We start from the raw sequence: 15,590 nt of genomic DNA, 5'->3' as shown, positions 1-15,590 counted from the left end.
ACAAATCTTTAGTATGAAGGAGAAGTAGTAATTTTATTTATACTAATTTGGTCAGTATGAGAAAAGGCCATGACTGAAAAATCAGAATCCGAAAAGCCACAAAAATTATAAATCTTGAGAGCTAAGTTCCTTTTCACTACCACAGATGGAAGCCTGGTGTAAAGGTCCACAGCAATGGTACACATATTTCTGTCCTTCCTAACACGTCATTCCTAAGTACTGGCCCGCATCTTCACAGCTAAAGGTCTTCTCACAGATAGTAGACTGATCTGTTTTAATATACTGCCATATCTGTAATTTCTTATTTGATTGTAGACAGGGCCCTCAAACCTGCCATCCTGACTCTCTTTATTTGTTTTAAAAGGTATCATGCACATCCTCTATGCCTGTTAATGTCAGAAGATACCTATGCAGTGCTGCTCCTGTAACTCTGTAAACCAACATTGGACAGAACTTTTTTCCTTAGTATAGTGTCTGTGAGGCAAAATACATATTTAATTCTTGAAGAAGATACAGACCTTCTCTAGTTTTTGTTCCATGAGGCCCCTTTTGGCATACAGCAAACTCAGTTTTTCTTGGTCCTTTAAAAATCGTCTGCATAATCTCAGAATTTCTGTCTGGCTGTGAGAGCCTGAAGAATATAAAGCAGGTTTGCCAACCCATGGTCAGTTAAACAACACCACTTCTTCCCCAGGATCTCAAAATTCAAAATGTGGGTTTATCTGTACTTTTAAATTGTAATTTAATGAGTTGTTAAGGACACAGAACAATAAGAAACAACAGAAAGGGCAGTGGAGCAATTCTGAACTCTAAAGAACATGAGAGTTGTAACTGTCTCAGGAAGCCCCAATTAAGTGATGGAAAACATGAACCCAGAGCAGTTACAGCTGCATGGTTCATGCTCTGCAGGGACCAGCACCCATAGGGGAAAAAGAAAGGACATGGCAGCAGACCTGGAGGAAGCGTGAGGTGGAAAAGGCCAGAACAGCAAATAGTGTGAAGAGGACTCTGAATCCTGCAGTTGTCTCTCTGCAGTGGTGTCTAAAGAGTCATCAATCAATGTGGAAGGAATGTTAGGTTCATGAAAGGTCTGCTGAATGAGGAGAGGGTCTCCATACCATGGTCAGGAAGGAAGATGGGAAGGGAAAAAGTGGCTGGCAAGATGACTGAATAGTAAAGGGGCTTGTTGCCACCCCTAATAACTTGAGTTTGATGCCCTGAGACACATGTAACAGAGAGAATAGATTTCTGAAGTTGTCCTTTGACCTAGAACCATGACACTGAGTGTAGGTGTTCTCTCTCTCTCTCTCTCTCTCTCTCTCTCTCTCTCTCTCTCTCTCTCTCTCTCTCTCTCTCTCTCACACACACACACACACACACACACACACACACCATGTACAAAAGTAAGTCTTTTTTTGTAAGAAGAGAAAATATTTATGTTGAGAAAATACCAATGTATAATTCAGGGAAATTTGGTTAACATGTGAAGATCTAAGCATGTAAGCCAAAATGATTATCAATGTCCAGAAAAAAAAATTTTTTTAAAGCCAAAAAGATCACATATAAAAGAACCCAATCACAAGAACAATTTTGTCAAAGTAAAAACACCGAGGACAGATACTGAAGCATAAGTCATCAGGGCATGGGACCTTGGTAGGCATGAATGTGCCACAGAAGGCAAGGACAACAGACAAACCTCAGATGTCAGTCATGTGGAGCCACAACATAAAGAGCAGTAATGTAGGAAAAGCAGCAGTAAGAACCATGGCTTGGGCAACGACAGCTTAAGAGTGCTTGCTGCTCCTCTAGAGGACCTGAGCTCAATTTCCCACAGCTGTAACTCTAGCTCCAAGAGATATAACACCCACTTCTGAGCTTTGTGAAGGGCTCTCTTCTCCCAGCCCTTTCAGGGCTGAGTCCGGAGGCTGACTAGGTTTTCTGCCATTTAGGTACTACACTGACTCTAAAATGCACAAAAAGTGCTTCTGGGTTTCCTGCCAGTTCATCATATGCTACTTGCTCCCATACATTCTCTCTGAGAGGATCAGTCCTCAAAACTAATCTATTCCTTAAGTGTACCTTGCTTTCTTTCCTTTGCAGGATTCTTTACAATCCCGCGTTTCCCAGGACACCAATCCAGCTGGACTACCCGGAACTGTCAGCATGGATTCTTCCCTCCACACTCTCTGCTCAACACCTTCATTCTTTTTCTCATTTCTCTTCCTTCAACCCAGGCTCCCAGGGTCTTCTCAAACGCTAGTCTTCTATCTAGTCTTTCCAAATGTTTGCTCCACTCTCTGTCTGGGTTTAAAATTTCAACCCTGACTCTGGCATACACATTCTATCCCTTTTACTGCTTGACCTACTCCAAATGTTCCCCAAAAGTCACTAAATAAAAGGACCTTCACACACTTAAAAGTTCTTGAAACACACCAAAAAATAATGTTTTCAACATGGTAGATGTCCAGAAAACAATCACTGAACTGAATTTTGATGATTTCATTGGTTTTCAAAGAAATGCAGATAGTCAGAAATATGCTCTCCCCATCTAGGCATCTGCATAAGGAGGCAATGCATTTGAAACACACCCCAACCATTTACTTACCAGTTTTCACTTGGTTATCCACCTCATCACCAGGAAGGGCCAGCTTTTTTGTCCCGAAATCAGGTCCTACTGACTTCCAGGATATTCTCTGTGACTTTTCACTCCTCTTGTGAGAAAACAGCAAGGAAGAAGACAAGGACTCTGAAGAGACAACTGTGTGATCTGCCTGTAGGTCAATGCTGCTTCCCGTTAGCCAATCAAATGAGCTCCTTTCAACTATAACACACAGGAGGAGAGCACTGAAGATGCTGCTACCACAGCCTACTCAGTGCAGCAAAATCTGCTGGTAAACAGAGTACTAGGTCTCTGTAATTACCTGAGACTGAGCTGAGGCCAAGGGTACTTGGTGTATGACCCAATGCAGACCAGGTACCTTGGCCTCAGGATCTCTAGCAGCAATAATCATTATATCCCAGTAATAGCATTTTAAATTTACAGTGAGTGTCAAAGAATTTTCATTGTGAATATTTAAATTAGTTCTACTCTCATAAACTACTGAATAGCAAACTAACTATGTAAAGGAAACTGCTGAAGTGTTTATATAAGACGATAAGTGGGCTAGAGAGGTGACCCTGTTTAATAAGAAACTTGCTGACCTTGTAGAGGGCCTGGCTTCAGCTCTCAGCAGCCACATGGTAGTTTACAAAACATCTGTAACTCCAATTTCCAATTTCAGGGGACGGAGCCCTGCTCTAGCCTCGATTCACACCGGGCATATGCATGTACACATACAGGGAAAATACTCAACACTTTAAATATAAATGAATTTTTAAAAACAGATTACGATCTTCTACTCTGTACTTTATACTTTGCACATCCATGCAAAACAATTTACCCATTTGGAACAGAACAGTTTTGTAAACTATTGGCATCACCAAATGAATCTGGTTAGTGCTATCTTGCTCTTGAGATAAGATACTTTAAATATGACATATTAAATAGTTTTATGTCAAACCAAACCAAGCATGTCTAGCTACAATCAGATGTTTTTAAAATAATCTTTTTCTTCCACTTAAACAATGTAGAAAAACAAAAAGTAACATTTACCACTTCAACCATTTTAAAATTCATAATTCAACAGCTTTAAGTCCATCCCATCAACACTATTCAGAACCCTTTCCTCTTACACAAGAGAGGCTCTGCAACTATGTACCTCCATCGCCGCCAACCAAACCCTAACAACTGCTGCTTTCGCAAAGGATCAGACTTCTCTGAAAAACCTTCATTTTTTCTCTTCTTAAACTGACACATCTTCCTTATAGCCTTTGTAACTTATGTTATTACTTTATTTCTCTTACAAAAAAAGTCTATGTTCTTGCAACAGAAGTTGTTGTCAAAGGCCTGTGTTACCTGAAGTTTGTGTTGGAGTGAAATCATACTGCTGTTGGGTAGCCCGCACTTGTCTGGGCTTTTGCCTTCGGTCTGAGAGGGACCCTTCCTGGGTTTGGGTATTGAAAGTACTTGGAGAGGCCTGGGTCTCAATAAACATCGGAGTAAGAACCGTGCTACGGAAACGCCAGTCAGGATCTATAGTATATTCCTACAGAAAGAAAAGTGTTAAAGAACATGATGTTCCTTCTCTAGTGAAGCAGAAATATTTCCATGCTTGCCTAGCCTGAGTGAGGGTCTAAGTTGAATTTCAAGCATGCAAAAATAATCAACAAAATCCAACAGTACTATTAACGTACGAGTAGGTACTGCCACTCCAAGAAAAACTAAGGAAGGATTCTTGTGTACTTTTTAAAAATTTTTTTAAATTTTTTTTGTTTTTTTGAGACAGGGTTTCTCTATGTAGCCTTGGCTGTCCTAGAATTCTTCTGTAGACTGGGCAGGCCACAAATTCAGAGATCTGCCTACCTCTGCCTCCCAAGTTCTGGGATTAAAGGTGTGTTCTTTCATTTTATGAGTGTTAAGAGTTTGAGACACCGGGGAAAAGGAGGCACATGTCCATATCTTAAGAAAAAAGTGTGTGTGTATTCCAGGAAAGTTAGTTTAATAATATTAGCAGACATTCCTCAATAGCTTAACAGTCACCATGATTACAAGCCCAACACTTTACCTGAAATTCACATTCTGAAAGAGGATGCTCAAAGATGGGGTTTAGATAATCTGGGCTCATCCTGGTCATTTCAAGCAGAAAATTGGTTGCTAAACTTAAAAAGTGGACTTCTATCTTGGGAGAATATAAAGAATTTAATGCCAGCAATCGGTCCAGTGTATTAGATGGCAATCTGGTTTCATGGCTCCAGAAATTCCGAATAATCACTCTGAAAGGTGAAGAGAAGAATTATGGGTAAATACCAGCAAATGAAAGGAAACACTGGCCATAGTGTCATGTGGAGACTTCATAGCTTTTCATCCACAAAAATCCTGGCTACATAAAAATATGCGTAAGAACAGCGAGATGTTCTGAAGGACAAATATCCCCAAATTGTAACATATATGTCAAACAACTGTCTATCCCAGGGCGTTTACAACAATAACTATATAATACTAACAATTCTAAAAATCAAAATCATTTTACAAATATTAGTAGTTGTAGTTCACTCAGTAGGAGAGTGTCTGCCTAGTATGAAAGTCTCGGTTTAGATGCCTAGAATAAAAAGCAAGTTTCAAAAAAACTGTTCACTACTTTGCTAAAACAATTCACTGTAAAAATTACTGTTATAATGTATTCAAAACTTAACTTAAAATCAAGTTAAGACTGGGATAAATCTGAGGCTCTAGGCTCATTCTTCAGTATTGTCCAAAAAGAAAAACAAAATAAAACATGATCGACTTTTCAACAGACAAATACTTAAGAAATAAATATAAATCGTTAAAAGTTCAATGATTTAAAGTTGAAGCAGGAGGAAAATAAGTATATCAAATCATATTAAAACCTTTGTCCTTTGAAATGCGATTGGCATTTGATAAGATGCTTAGATAACTGAGTTAGGACATTGTAGAGAACAACTGTCATTGGTCAGATCTCCACACAGAATAAACATTATGATTTCTTTCTAATGCCAAAGTATCCAACTCTCCATGTAACCTTGATATGTATAATGTGATATTAACTATTTGTGTTAAATAGGAAACAGAACAGTTGCTTCAACTTGAAAATCTTTAATTCACTGCATAAGCACTTTGTCCTAACCACCTTTCAGTAAGTTTCATTTTGAAATAGTCCGGATTTTAGAATCTTATTCTTCATACAGCGATTTTAAACACATCTCACTAAGGATTAGAAAATGTAGGAAGCACAGAGCACCATGATATCACAGTAAACACTTTATGCTGGTCTAGAAAACAATAACCTAATCTTGATCTAATTTATTCCCAATGAAGTACACACTGGAGTCCAAGGTTCTCATCAATCAGTCCCTGAATCAGCACATCTTTTGCCAGTTTAAATATTTCCTGGGAGTCTTCATCCATTTGACTCTCTGGATCTCTGTTTGAGAAAATAACAAAATATTAGTATTCTGCTTTACACTAATCACATAGTCTGTACGAAAGTGAAGGTGGGTTTGCATGGCTGATGGCCAAAGCAGCTTGATGGAGCTGCTACAGGTGTGAGATCAGGATAGACCTCCCTTCTGTGCCCTGAGTCCTGTCACTTCTACAGGCACCTGAGGGATGACACCGTCTGGGAGATAAGCTTTTAAAAGGTTTACTATGAAGGTAAGTTTATAAAAGGGCACTCATATACTTAAAGAAAAAAAGATTGTGTGTGTGTGTGTGTGTGTGTGTGTGTGTGTGTGTGTGTGTACTCGTGCAGTCACAGACTACACCAGAAACAAATAGAAGAGGAAGACCAAAACTTGAGATTGTCTTTTTATCTCTGTTTGCAGAGGCACATGCCTGTGATCACACAAGCACACACATCATGAATATATACACACAAGACTTTTTAAAAGGATAAAATGCAATGAATGGCTAACCTGTAATTGTCATGAATCCACATAAGAATATTATACATTTGTTCTCTACATCTTGGAGAAGGATGAGAAATAAACTCTACAACAGGATTCAGAAGTTCTCGGAGTTCTGTCGGTTTTAATTTTGCCAACATCTTATAAACTATATCCAAACACACCTTTTGTCTTTCATCATCTCTGTAATAAAGAAGATTTTTGGTTAACACATAAATCTAACAATGATTATTATCATACTTACAAAGTATGAAAAGCAACATTCTCACCTTGTTCTTTTCAAAAATTATTACAATTTACAACACTACATTTCAAGACTACGAGTGAAAAAGTAATGAACATATAATAAACACATACACAATAGAGTTTTATTCAGTCATAATGAAAAATGAAACCAGGAAAATAGATAAGAAGCATTATACTAAGATAACCCAGAGAGACAACTCTGGTAAATGGATCCTAGACTGAAAATTACAGATTTGTGTGTATAATTTGCAGTGTCTGTATAGAAAGGACCCATAAGATGGGAGAGGGGAAGAGGACTTAAGTGGGAAGTGGATAGAAAAATACTTGTGATATGAAAGGTAGACAGAGCATGGGCTGAGAGTAAGAGAAAGGAACAAGTAGGGAAATAGCATTGTCTTAGTCAGGGTTTCTATTCCTGCACAAACATCATAGAGGGAAGGGTTTATTCAGCTTACACTTCCACATTGCTGTTCATCACCAAAGGAAGTCAGGCCTGGAAGCTTGTGTCAAGTTGACACAAAACCAGCCAATACAACCAGGTATAGAAAGGTTTGAGTGGGGGAACAGGATAAAAGCATGGGGCATAAGACAGGTTTGGGGTGATTAACTAAAACAAATGAGCTACAGATGCCTTATAGAAAGTCATTACTCTGCAAGTTAATTTAAAATCAGGTTTTGTTTGCTTGCTTGCTTGCTTGCTTTGGGTTTTCTCTGTGTGTGTGTGAACTTGGCTATTCTAAAATTATTTCTGTAGACCAGGCTAGCCTTAAACTCATAAAGATCCACCTGAGTCCCAAGTGCTGGGATTAAAGGGGTACTACCACCATCCCAAAAAGTTATAGAATTTGAACAGAGGTAAACGGCACGGGTGTACTGTGGACACAAGCCATGGGTTAGTAAGTTAAAATCTAAGTACCCCGTGAATAGGCTGCTTCCCTATTCACTGATGGCCAAGGAAATTCCAGCAAACCTTAAATAGTTCAGGTTGCTCTTACTAGACTTAGTTGCTCACTAGAACAAAATGGTTAAGACTGCTGAAGCAGCATGTACTCTGATTATTACGAACATCTTCCCTGGCTAGCTTTCACAGTTCTCTAAGTGCTGTGCAATCCACTGAGGAAAAGTTGCCATTAGTTCTACCTAGCAGTAGACCTCACATATAAGGCAAGATGCCCACTGGGAACAAAATAAGAGAGGGAGGGAGGGAACTGGGAAGGAGAGAAGATGGGGAGGGTAAAAGGGAGGCAGGATCAGGTGTGGGAGGAGTAGGGAGAGAAGTACAGATAGTCAGGACTGGATACTGCTGCCTGAGGCTCAAACGTTTCTCTTGAACACTTAACATGGCTTGTAAACGAGCGAGAAAATAATTTGTGACTTTGTTGTATTCTAGTCAGTGAGGCCTGACACTCACTTACCTATGTCTCATGACTTGAAGAAAGTCCTTGCTCTTTAACTGTAAGTATAGACCGGTAATCTCCTCTGCTCGACAAAGTACCACTTCCAGACAAAGCGTCTTCATTACTCCATGAAATTTTGGCAGCAGAAAGAACAAAGCATTCAAGAACCTGAGTTAGTAGAGAGGTCCATGAGAAGATGGCCGCTGATATGCTTCCTCACCTCCTCCCCTGTCCTATGCTGCCTGCCACTGTCCTTACCTGTCAACAAGAGGAGGGAAGCCCTTCACTATTTTGTTTAAACATACAATAAATTTGTCTTCCATAGTATTTTGATGTTGCTTTAGTTGTTTTATAACCAGTTCACATACCGACTCTGCTATCACCTGAAAAATTAAGTTTCCTTTCAAACACATCAAAGTAGAACACTATGTTAAATGCTGAAACCAAAATTTATTTTAATTATTTAAGTTAATCCAAGGAACATGTCCGACGTTATGACCTTCACCAAGGTTCTCACTCACGTGATGAAGCTGAGTGCTAGGAATGGCCACCAGTTTGTAGCCACAAGACAGTCTACAGTTCCCAGGCCACAACCACACTGAGAAGGAGTGGAAGAATGGGTGAGGGGCACCCTCATAGATGCACGGGGAGGGGCACGAGATATGGGGCAGGCAGACGGGAAACTGGGAAGGGAGACAACATTTGAAATGTAAACAAAATAACCAATAAAAAAGAGTATTAGAATAATAATAATAAATGGTAATTTCATCATTTATATTTGGTTGAACACATTGTTTTCTGTAATATTTCATGTTGAATGTCACTAGTCAATCATTGAATAATTCAACATTGTTCATATTTATATATACCTGTTAAATGTGTATATTAAATCTGATCTAATAATTTTGTTAAAAAGTACGGAGATTGAAGGAAAAATGCTTTGGAGAAGATTTTGAAAGGTCTTGGCCAGGATATACTCAAATCCTTTGAATGTGGGCTCCATGGGAATTCTCAGATAGTTTATGATATGACAGATAAGAAACTTCTTTTTAAGGATAGGCTTATACAGGAAGCAGGGGATAGAGTGCCTAGCCTATCTCAGATGGTAGGAATTTAGGCCTTGAGAATTATATGGAAAGCTCATAAAAACAGACTCTCATATAAATACAGTAAGTAGACAGAGATATTAAATACTTAATTTAGGCTCTGACCTCATGAAGGTCAGGCAGGGGATAGTAGGGACCCTGTATCAACAGATAATATTTCTTTAGACTGCTTAATTTGCTTTGAATTGTTTTAATTATCAAAATGACTGTGATTTTGACTTTTGTGGTTATATTAAAATTTCTCTGGGAAAGAGATCAAACCAAATGTTTAATGATTTCTGGTTACTGGACCAAAGACAATTTGGGAGAAAGGCTCTGCATTTGTGTTGACGAGAAAAGAGAACAGGCTCTGGAATCCTTCCAGAGGGATATGGATCAGATATGACAGGGGAGACCCCCTGAAGAACTAGAAAATTCAAGAGAATAAATCAGAACAGGTAATGATTCTTTGTGCCATCCTTCACATGGCATGAAGACTTATTATAATTGGTTATCAATAAAATTAACTAATAAAAAGGACAGCTGTCTTTCACTTGCTCAAAAAAGGAATAGAATTATATCCTTAACTAAACTATACACCTTGCACAATCTATATGGTATCTTAATATATATTACAGAATATACAGCTTTGGCAAGATTCATCCTCAGAGACACTGAAGTAACCTGCATGGACCAGATTCTCATAGATTCCAAGTCATCTTGCCTCATTCAATATTACAGATGGATCTGGTCAGAACTTCAGTCAAGCCCTGAGCCTTCTAGGCATACAGAGACTGGATAACAGTCACTGCGGTTGGCTTTCCTAAAGCCTAACCAAATCTTCAAATTTTTATACCCTTCTTCACCCCTTTAAAGAATGTTTCATTGCCTCTACTCAGCCCAGAAGAAGTTATGGAGAATTGTCAGCACAATTTCCTGGCTTTGGGGGTTTGGTAATGGTTATTTTACAAATTATAGAAAAGCATTCATTTTAAGGGATAATTTGGGAATGGTCATAATTTTGAACAGGGAGGATATAGGTGGAATTGATTGCATAGCCATAATCTTAATTGGTAGAAATCTTTATAAATGATTCAAAGTTGCAGTTATAATTTCTTACATTGGTACAGAATTTACTTTAATACAGATTTACTGCTTTCATTGGGATGAATTTCTTACACTGATAAAAATTTGAGATTAATATTGTTTCTCTTAGATAGATACTGACCCTATACAACTCATTTAAAAATACAAAGCTTAGACCCAGTCCTTCTAATAACTGCTACTACAATCTGCTTTTAGATGATTAAGCAGTATGAGTAAAGAGCCAGATAGCAAACTCATGGTTATGCTAAATTCTGATTTAATTAAAGGGTGTTTTGATATATTTCAATTAGAAATATCTAAGAGCGATCAACTGCTAAGGTTGAACTATTCAGATTACCTTATATATAGTCTTCAAAAACATCAAAAATCCACAGAATGTGACGTTTAATCATTTGACAATGAGACATATCTGTTCCTGACACCATCCCCTCCTTGGTTCAAAGAAATATATATATGTATGTATATATGTGTATATTGAATACTCAATAAAGAGAAAGAAAGAAAGAGAGAAAGAGAAAGAAAGAAAGAAAGAAAGAAAGAAAGAAAGAAAGAAAGAAAGAAAGAAAGAAAGAAAGTTAGTTGAGCATCTTTACCTCCAGGTGAGGTGGCTTATCATGGGAAGGTAGCTACTGGGCAGAAATTGCCTATTTTATCTTCAGACAAAATACTTTCAGGAAAAGAACACATTATGCAGAATATGCAACTATTGGCTCTGCCAAGACAGGGTAAGCAGAGGTAAGCAGTCATTAATAATTCTGCTCTGCAAACGTCTGTCAGATGATCCTAGGCCAGAAGGCTGAAGACTGATGCTCCAACATTTTGAGGAGTCAGGAGGCTACCCAGGTAGTCAGCCATCTCTACAATTGTTTAAGTTTGAGAAGCTGTGTGGGGTGCTTCCTATATATACAGGTAAAGTCATTCTCAGATTTCTGGCAGGATTGAAGACTAGTTATTGTTTCATCATCAAACTCAAGTTGCTTAACATTGAGAGAGAGGTTATAGAATGGAAGACATGGTTTTCAGATGATGCTACAGGCTAATATATAAACATAATCTATGGACAGATCTATAATTCTTTAAGTTAGAAATGATGGTAGAGTACTTTATCTAATTAACAAATATGATGGACTGCATTTAATTTTTATATCATACTGTGTAATTTACATGACTGTTACTAGCTTTGTTCAGTGTATGTCTAGGAGAATAATTTTTTATATTTTATTGGACAGAAAAGGTGAGGTGTAGGGATGGTTCTAATGCTAAGATCCTATTCCCCATATGGTTTTTGATCTGTCAGTAAAGAAAGCCATGGGCCAATTGCTGGGCAGGTATAGGTGGGACTTTCAGGTCCCTGGAAGAAAACGGAGAGAGAAGAACCAAGCAACTATGTGAGGTCTCAGGATGAGTGGTGGGCTGTGGGCATTCCTATAGGTGAGTGGTCAGAGATGTTTAGCAAGAACTAGATTCAACTGACCAACTAAAGTCAGGGCAGGTGAGAGGAGTGACACTAAGAGTAATGATAAGGGCATGTTTTCCAGGTAGGAGATGGTAGCACCCAGCAATTGTGCCAAGAAGGCAAGTTGAAAATGAACAACTGTGTGTGTGAGTTTTATTCACGGATTCAAGGGAAGCTGGGAGGGTACTGGTAATATGGCCACTTTCCAGAGCTTAAGGTAGGGTAGCAAAAATCTTCATGTAACAGTGGCCACCAAATGTTTTTAACTTGGTAAGTCACAAAACAAAATGAATATACAAGGGGGGGGGGAGAGAGAAAGAGAGAAATGTGAGTTGTAGCAAGAGTGGAAGATAGACCAAGGTCATAGTAAAGTAATAAGAGTAGTAAGTATACAAGGTATACACATGTCAAATTGTTGTTTTAAAGATAAAAGTTAAAAATAAGCTTATAAATAAAAAGTAGAAAGGGTGGGAGGCTACAATGCCAAAATAAAAATGAAGCTCCATTTTCTTAAGGGTTTGCTTTCTTGAGATACATATTTATAGTCATGGAAATAAATGGCAAGAGTCCAATTTGCTGTCTTTGGCCCTTCCTGTGCACTCCAAATTGTTAACACCACTAAGTCTGTCCTCACCCATCCTGGTGGCACTCACAACATAGCCTCCACCCTTTCCTTCCCTTCAGGAGAGAAATGGGCATGGAGATCCAAATTTGGAATGGATAAAGATGGCTTTCAAATCCATGAGACTAGATGTTCAAGGGTGCAATAAAAGATCACCAGAGCAGAGCAAACAGCTGAGAAAATGGTCACATGGTGAGAAGTGCAGCAACGGGACACCGTGGAAGCGGTGCCTGGCTAGCCACTCTGCCCTGAGTACAGCAGCAAGAAGTCACCAATATTTGCATGTTTTTGTCCTGTTGGGGCAGCCAGGGATTCATGGGTGCCAGACAAATGCTCTTTCCCACCACAAGCAGTGCTGTGTTAACAGAAGGAGATGCCCTGCTGTGCCCAGTAGGATCAAGAAGTATCCAGGGCAAGCACAATAACAAGTGCACCATGCAGCACTCACGTGTTTTCTCTCAGTAACATGTTGAAGAATAAGTCCTAGAACTTCTGCAGCAGCTGCATATACTTCTTTATACTTCACAAATGACATGTTATTGACTAAAGCTTCAAAATACCTATAATACACAGAGAAAACAAGCATAAAATGCCCATTCTGACATTTGACACAAAATAATGTATTAATTCTCCTCATGTCACATTAATAGGCAAATTGAGAAAATATATAAAATGTAACACAAATTACATAAATATAGATGTAAATATGCATGCCTATATATTGATGGGCTCTGTCTTCACAACCAGAAAAGTCTATTGTCCAATCCCAGTTCAACACTGCAGTAAGAGTATATCCCTCCCAAAGAAAGAGGGGGGCTGGAGAGATGGCTCAGCAGTTAAGAGCACTGGCTGCTCTTCCAGAGGTCCGGAGTTCAATTCCCAGTAACCATATGGTGGCTCACAACCTTCTGTAATGAGATCTGATGACCTCTTCTGTTGCACCTGAAGACAGCAACAAGTGTACTCGTATAAAATATATAAAATATATAAAAAGAAGAAGAAAGGAGGAGGAGGAGGAAAAAGAGGAAGAGGAAGAGGAAGAAGAGGAAGAGGAAGAGGAAGAAGAAGAAGAAGAAGAAGAAGAAAAAGGAGAAGAAGAAAAAGAAAAAGAAAAGGAAGAAGAAAAAGGAGAAGAAAAAGAAAAAGAAGAAACTGAAACTCAGATTCCTTGCCACAAGACATCTAAAAGCAACACAATGCTGAGAAAGAGAAGGGTGATACTCTTTGCAAAGTGACATATTAACTCTTGGTTTTACAGCCTGTATTGGTAACTCCTGGTGATGTTTTTAAGTCTATACTGAGGTACTGGCTGCCTCAGCTCTGAACCAATACTCTCTAAAGCAATAGCAACAAGGTACAGCTGGCCCAAAGGCCAATATATGCCAATGAGAATTGAAACTGTCTCCCCCTCAGCTCGACCCATAGCTGTGGAATCCAGCAGTACAAGGCTAAACCTACAGAACATTATGTGGACATCAACTTTAAGCAATCCTGAAGAGTAGGGAAAGAAGCTGGCAAGGTGGTATAGACCTTTAATTTCAGCACTTGGGAGAGACAGAAGGAGCTTTGTGAGTCTGAGGTCAGTCTAATCTACAAACCAAGTTCTGTTATCACAAAGGAAGGAGAGGAGGAGGATGTGGTAGTGGTGGTGGTGAAAAGACCTTTTGTCGTATTCTAAACTGTTTTACTATACCCTCTTTCATCTACATATCATACCCACCCCATCCTGAATATGTGACTGCCATCCTTCAAGACAGAATAATATGAGGCTGGAGCCCAGGAAGACAGATGCCAATATAGGGGAAACCCCTTTAGAGTTAAAACAGTTCAAATCCTCTCACAGAGGCCACAGTGTTTGTAATTGTCAATGCTGAAAATGCCAGTTTCGAAAATAAGAAGGGGGCAAGTGATATAAAAGAGTGTGTAAGAGAATTTGCTCCACAAACACAAGGACTTGAGCACCCACACAAAGCTGAGCATGATCACTAAGCTTGTAGCCTCAGTACTGAGGGCAAAGACAAAAGCATTTCCCAGGAGCTGGCCACACATAAATGAAATGAAAAGCTTCAGCTTCAGGGGCATATGGCAGAAAGTAATACAGTTAACAGATGCCTTCCTCTGGCCTCTCCCATGGTATCAAGGCAGCTGTGTGCTCTCTCCTCTCCCCTCCCCTCTCCTCATCACCAACACATACAGAAATTAAAAAGAAAAAAACTTAGCAACTTCTATTTATAGATATATACAGAACAATCCCACTAATTAAAATTGTTTCATTATACTTATTTATTTGGTGTATTTAGGCCACAGTAAGTATGTGGAGGTCTGGGAAAAGCTTGTTCTCTCCTTCCATCATGTGGGTTCCAGGGACTGAACTCAATCCATCAGACTTGGCTGCAAAAACTTTTACCCTTGCTAGTCCTAACTTTTTTTAAATTAATTTCCTTTTTCACTTCAGATACATTTACCCTTCCAAATGGCCTATAAATCCAGCCTTATAATTTTAGGTACAAGTGTTTTTAACATTGGTCTCATCCCTAGATATATCAATCCACATCTGAAAATCAAATTCGGGGAGTTTATGAAAGAACCAAGCCAGAAGCACAGTACTTACACGGCGCTCGATATGTTGCAGTTTGGGTCATAGGGAGGCAAGTTATTTGCCACTACAATGCCTAATAATTGAATTCCTACAGAATTGTCTTTAGAATTAGGATCCTTACGGGAAAAATTTTCAAATATTAGCCTGTAACACAGCACAAGGGAGAAAACAAAAAGAGTTACATAATGAATAAGAAACAAGAAAATGAATCATTTTCTAAGGCAAGTTTTCAGCTACATAGTACAAGAAACAGCCTTTTCCTATTTCCCAGACCTTGCTTGTTTTATTTATTTACTTTTTTTACAGTCCAGATTTTGTTCCCCTCCTGGCCCACCCTCCAACTGTTCCACACACATTCATACCTCCTCCCCACGCACCGTGTCTCCATGAGGTTATCCCCACCTCACCAGACCTCTAAACTCTCTGGGGCCCCCAAGTCTCTGGAGGGTTAGGGACACCCAGACCTGGCAGTCCTCTACTGTATATGAATTGGGGGCCTCATATCAGTTGGTGTATGCTACCTGGTTGGTGGTTCAGTATCTGAGAGATCTCAGGG

The 15,590-nt window shown here is 39.1% G+C and overlaps 1 protein-coding gene across 1 annotated transcript in view; it reads right to left on the bottom strand.

Moving 5' to 3' along the window:
• Positions 1–15,590, bottom strand: part of PRKDC (protein kinase, DNA-activated, catalytic subunit) — a gene marked incomplete at its 5' end in the record, with an annotated part of 200,876 nt that overhangs the window by 61,605 nt on the left and 123,681 nt on the right. Inside the window, 10 exons of the mRNA XM_080918907.1 lie at positions 519–631; positions 2,606–2,821; positions 3,956–4,145; positions 4,665–4,872; positions 5,943–6,041; positions 6,532–6,705; positions 8,184–8,333; positions 8,424–8,548; positions 12,884–12,995; positions 15,047–15,178. Of these exons, the coding sequence (XP_080775033.1) occupies positions 519–631; positions 2,606–2,821; positions 3,956–4,145; positions 4,665–4,872; positions 5,943–6,041; positions 6,532–6,705; positions 8,184–8,333; positions 8,424–8,548; positions 12,884–12,995; positions 15,047–15,178 (1,519 nt within the window). The remainder of the gene's footprint in view (positions 1–518; positions 632–2,605; positions 2,822–3,955; positions 4,146–4,664; positions 4,873–5,942; positions 6,042–6,531; positions 6,706–8,183; positions 8,334–8,423; positions 8,549–12,883; positions 12,996–15,046; positions 15,179–15,590) is intronic.

The sequence above is a fragment of the Micromys minutus genome, assembly GCF_963924665.1.
Source record: "Micromys minutus genome assembly, chromosome: 7".
Classification (NCBI taxonomy): Eukaryota; Metazoa; Chordata; class Mammalia; order Rodentia; family Muridae; genus Micromys; species Micromys minutus.
Note: the sequence above shows the minus strand (reverse complement) of the source record. Positions and strands in the feature narration are given on the sequence as shown.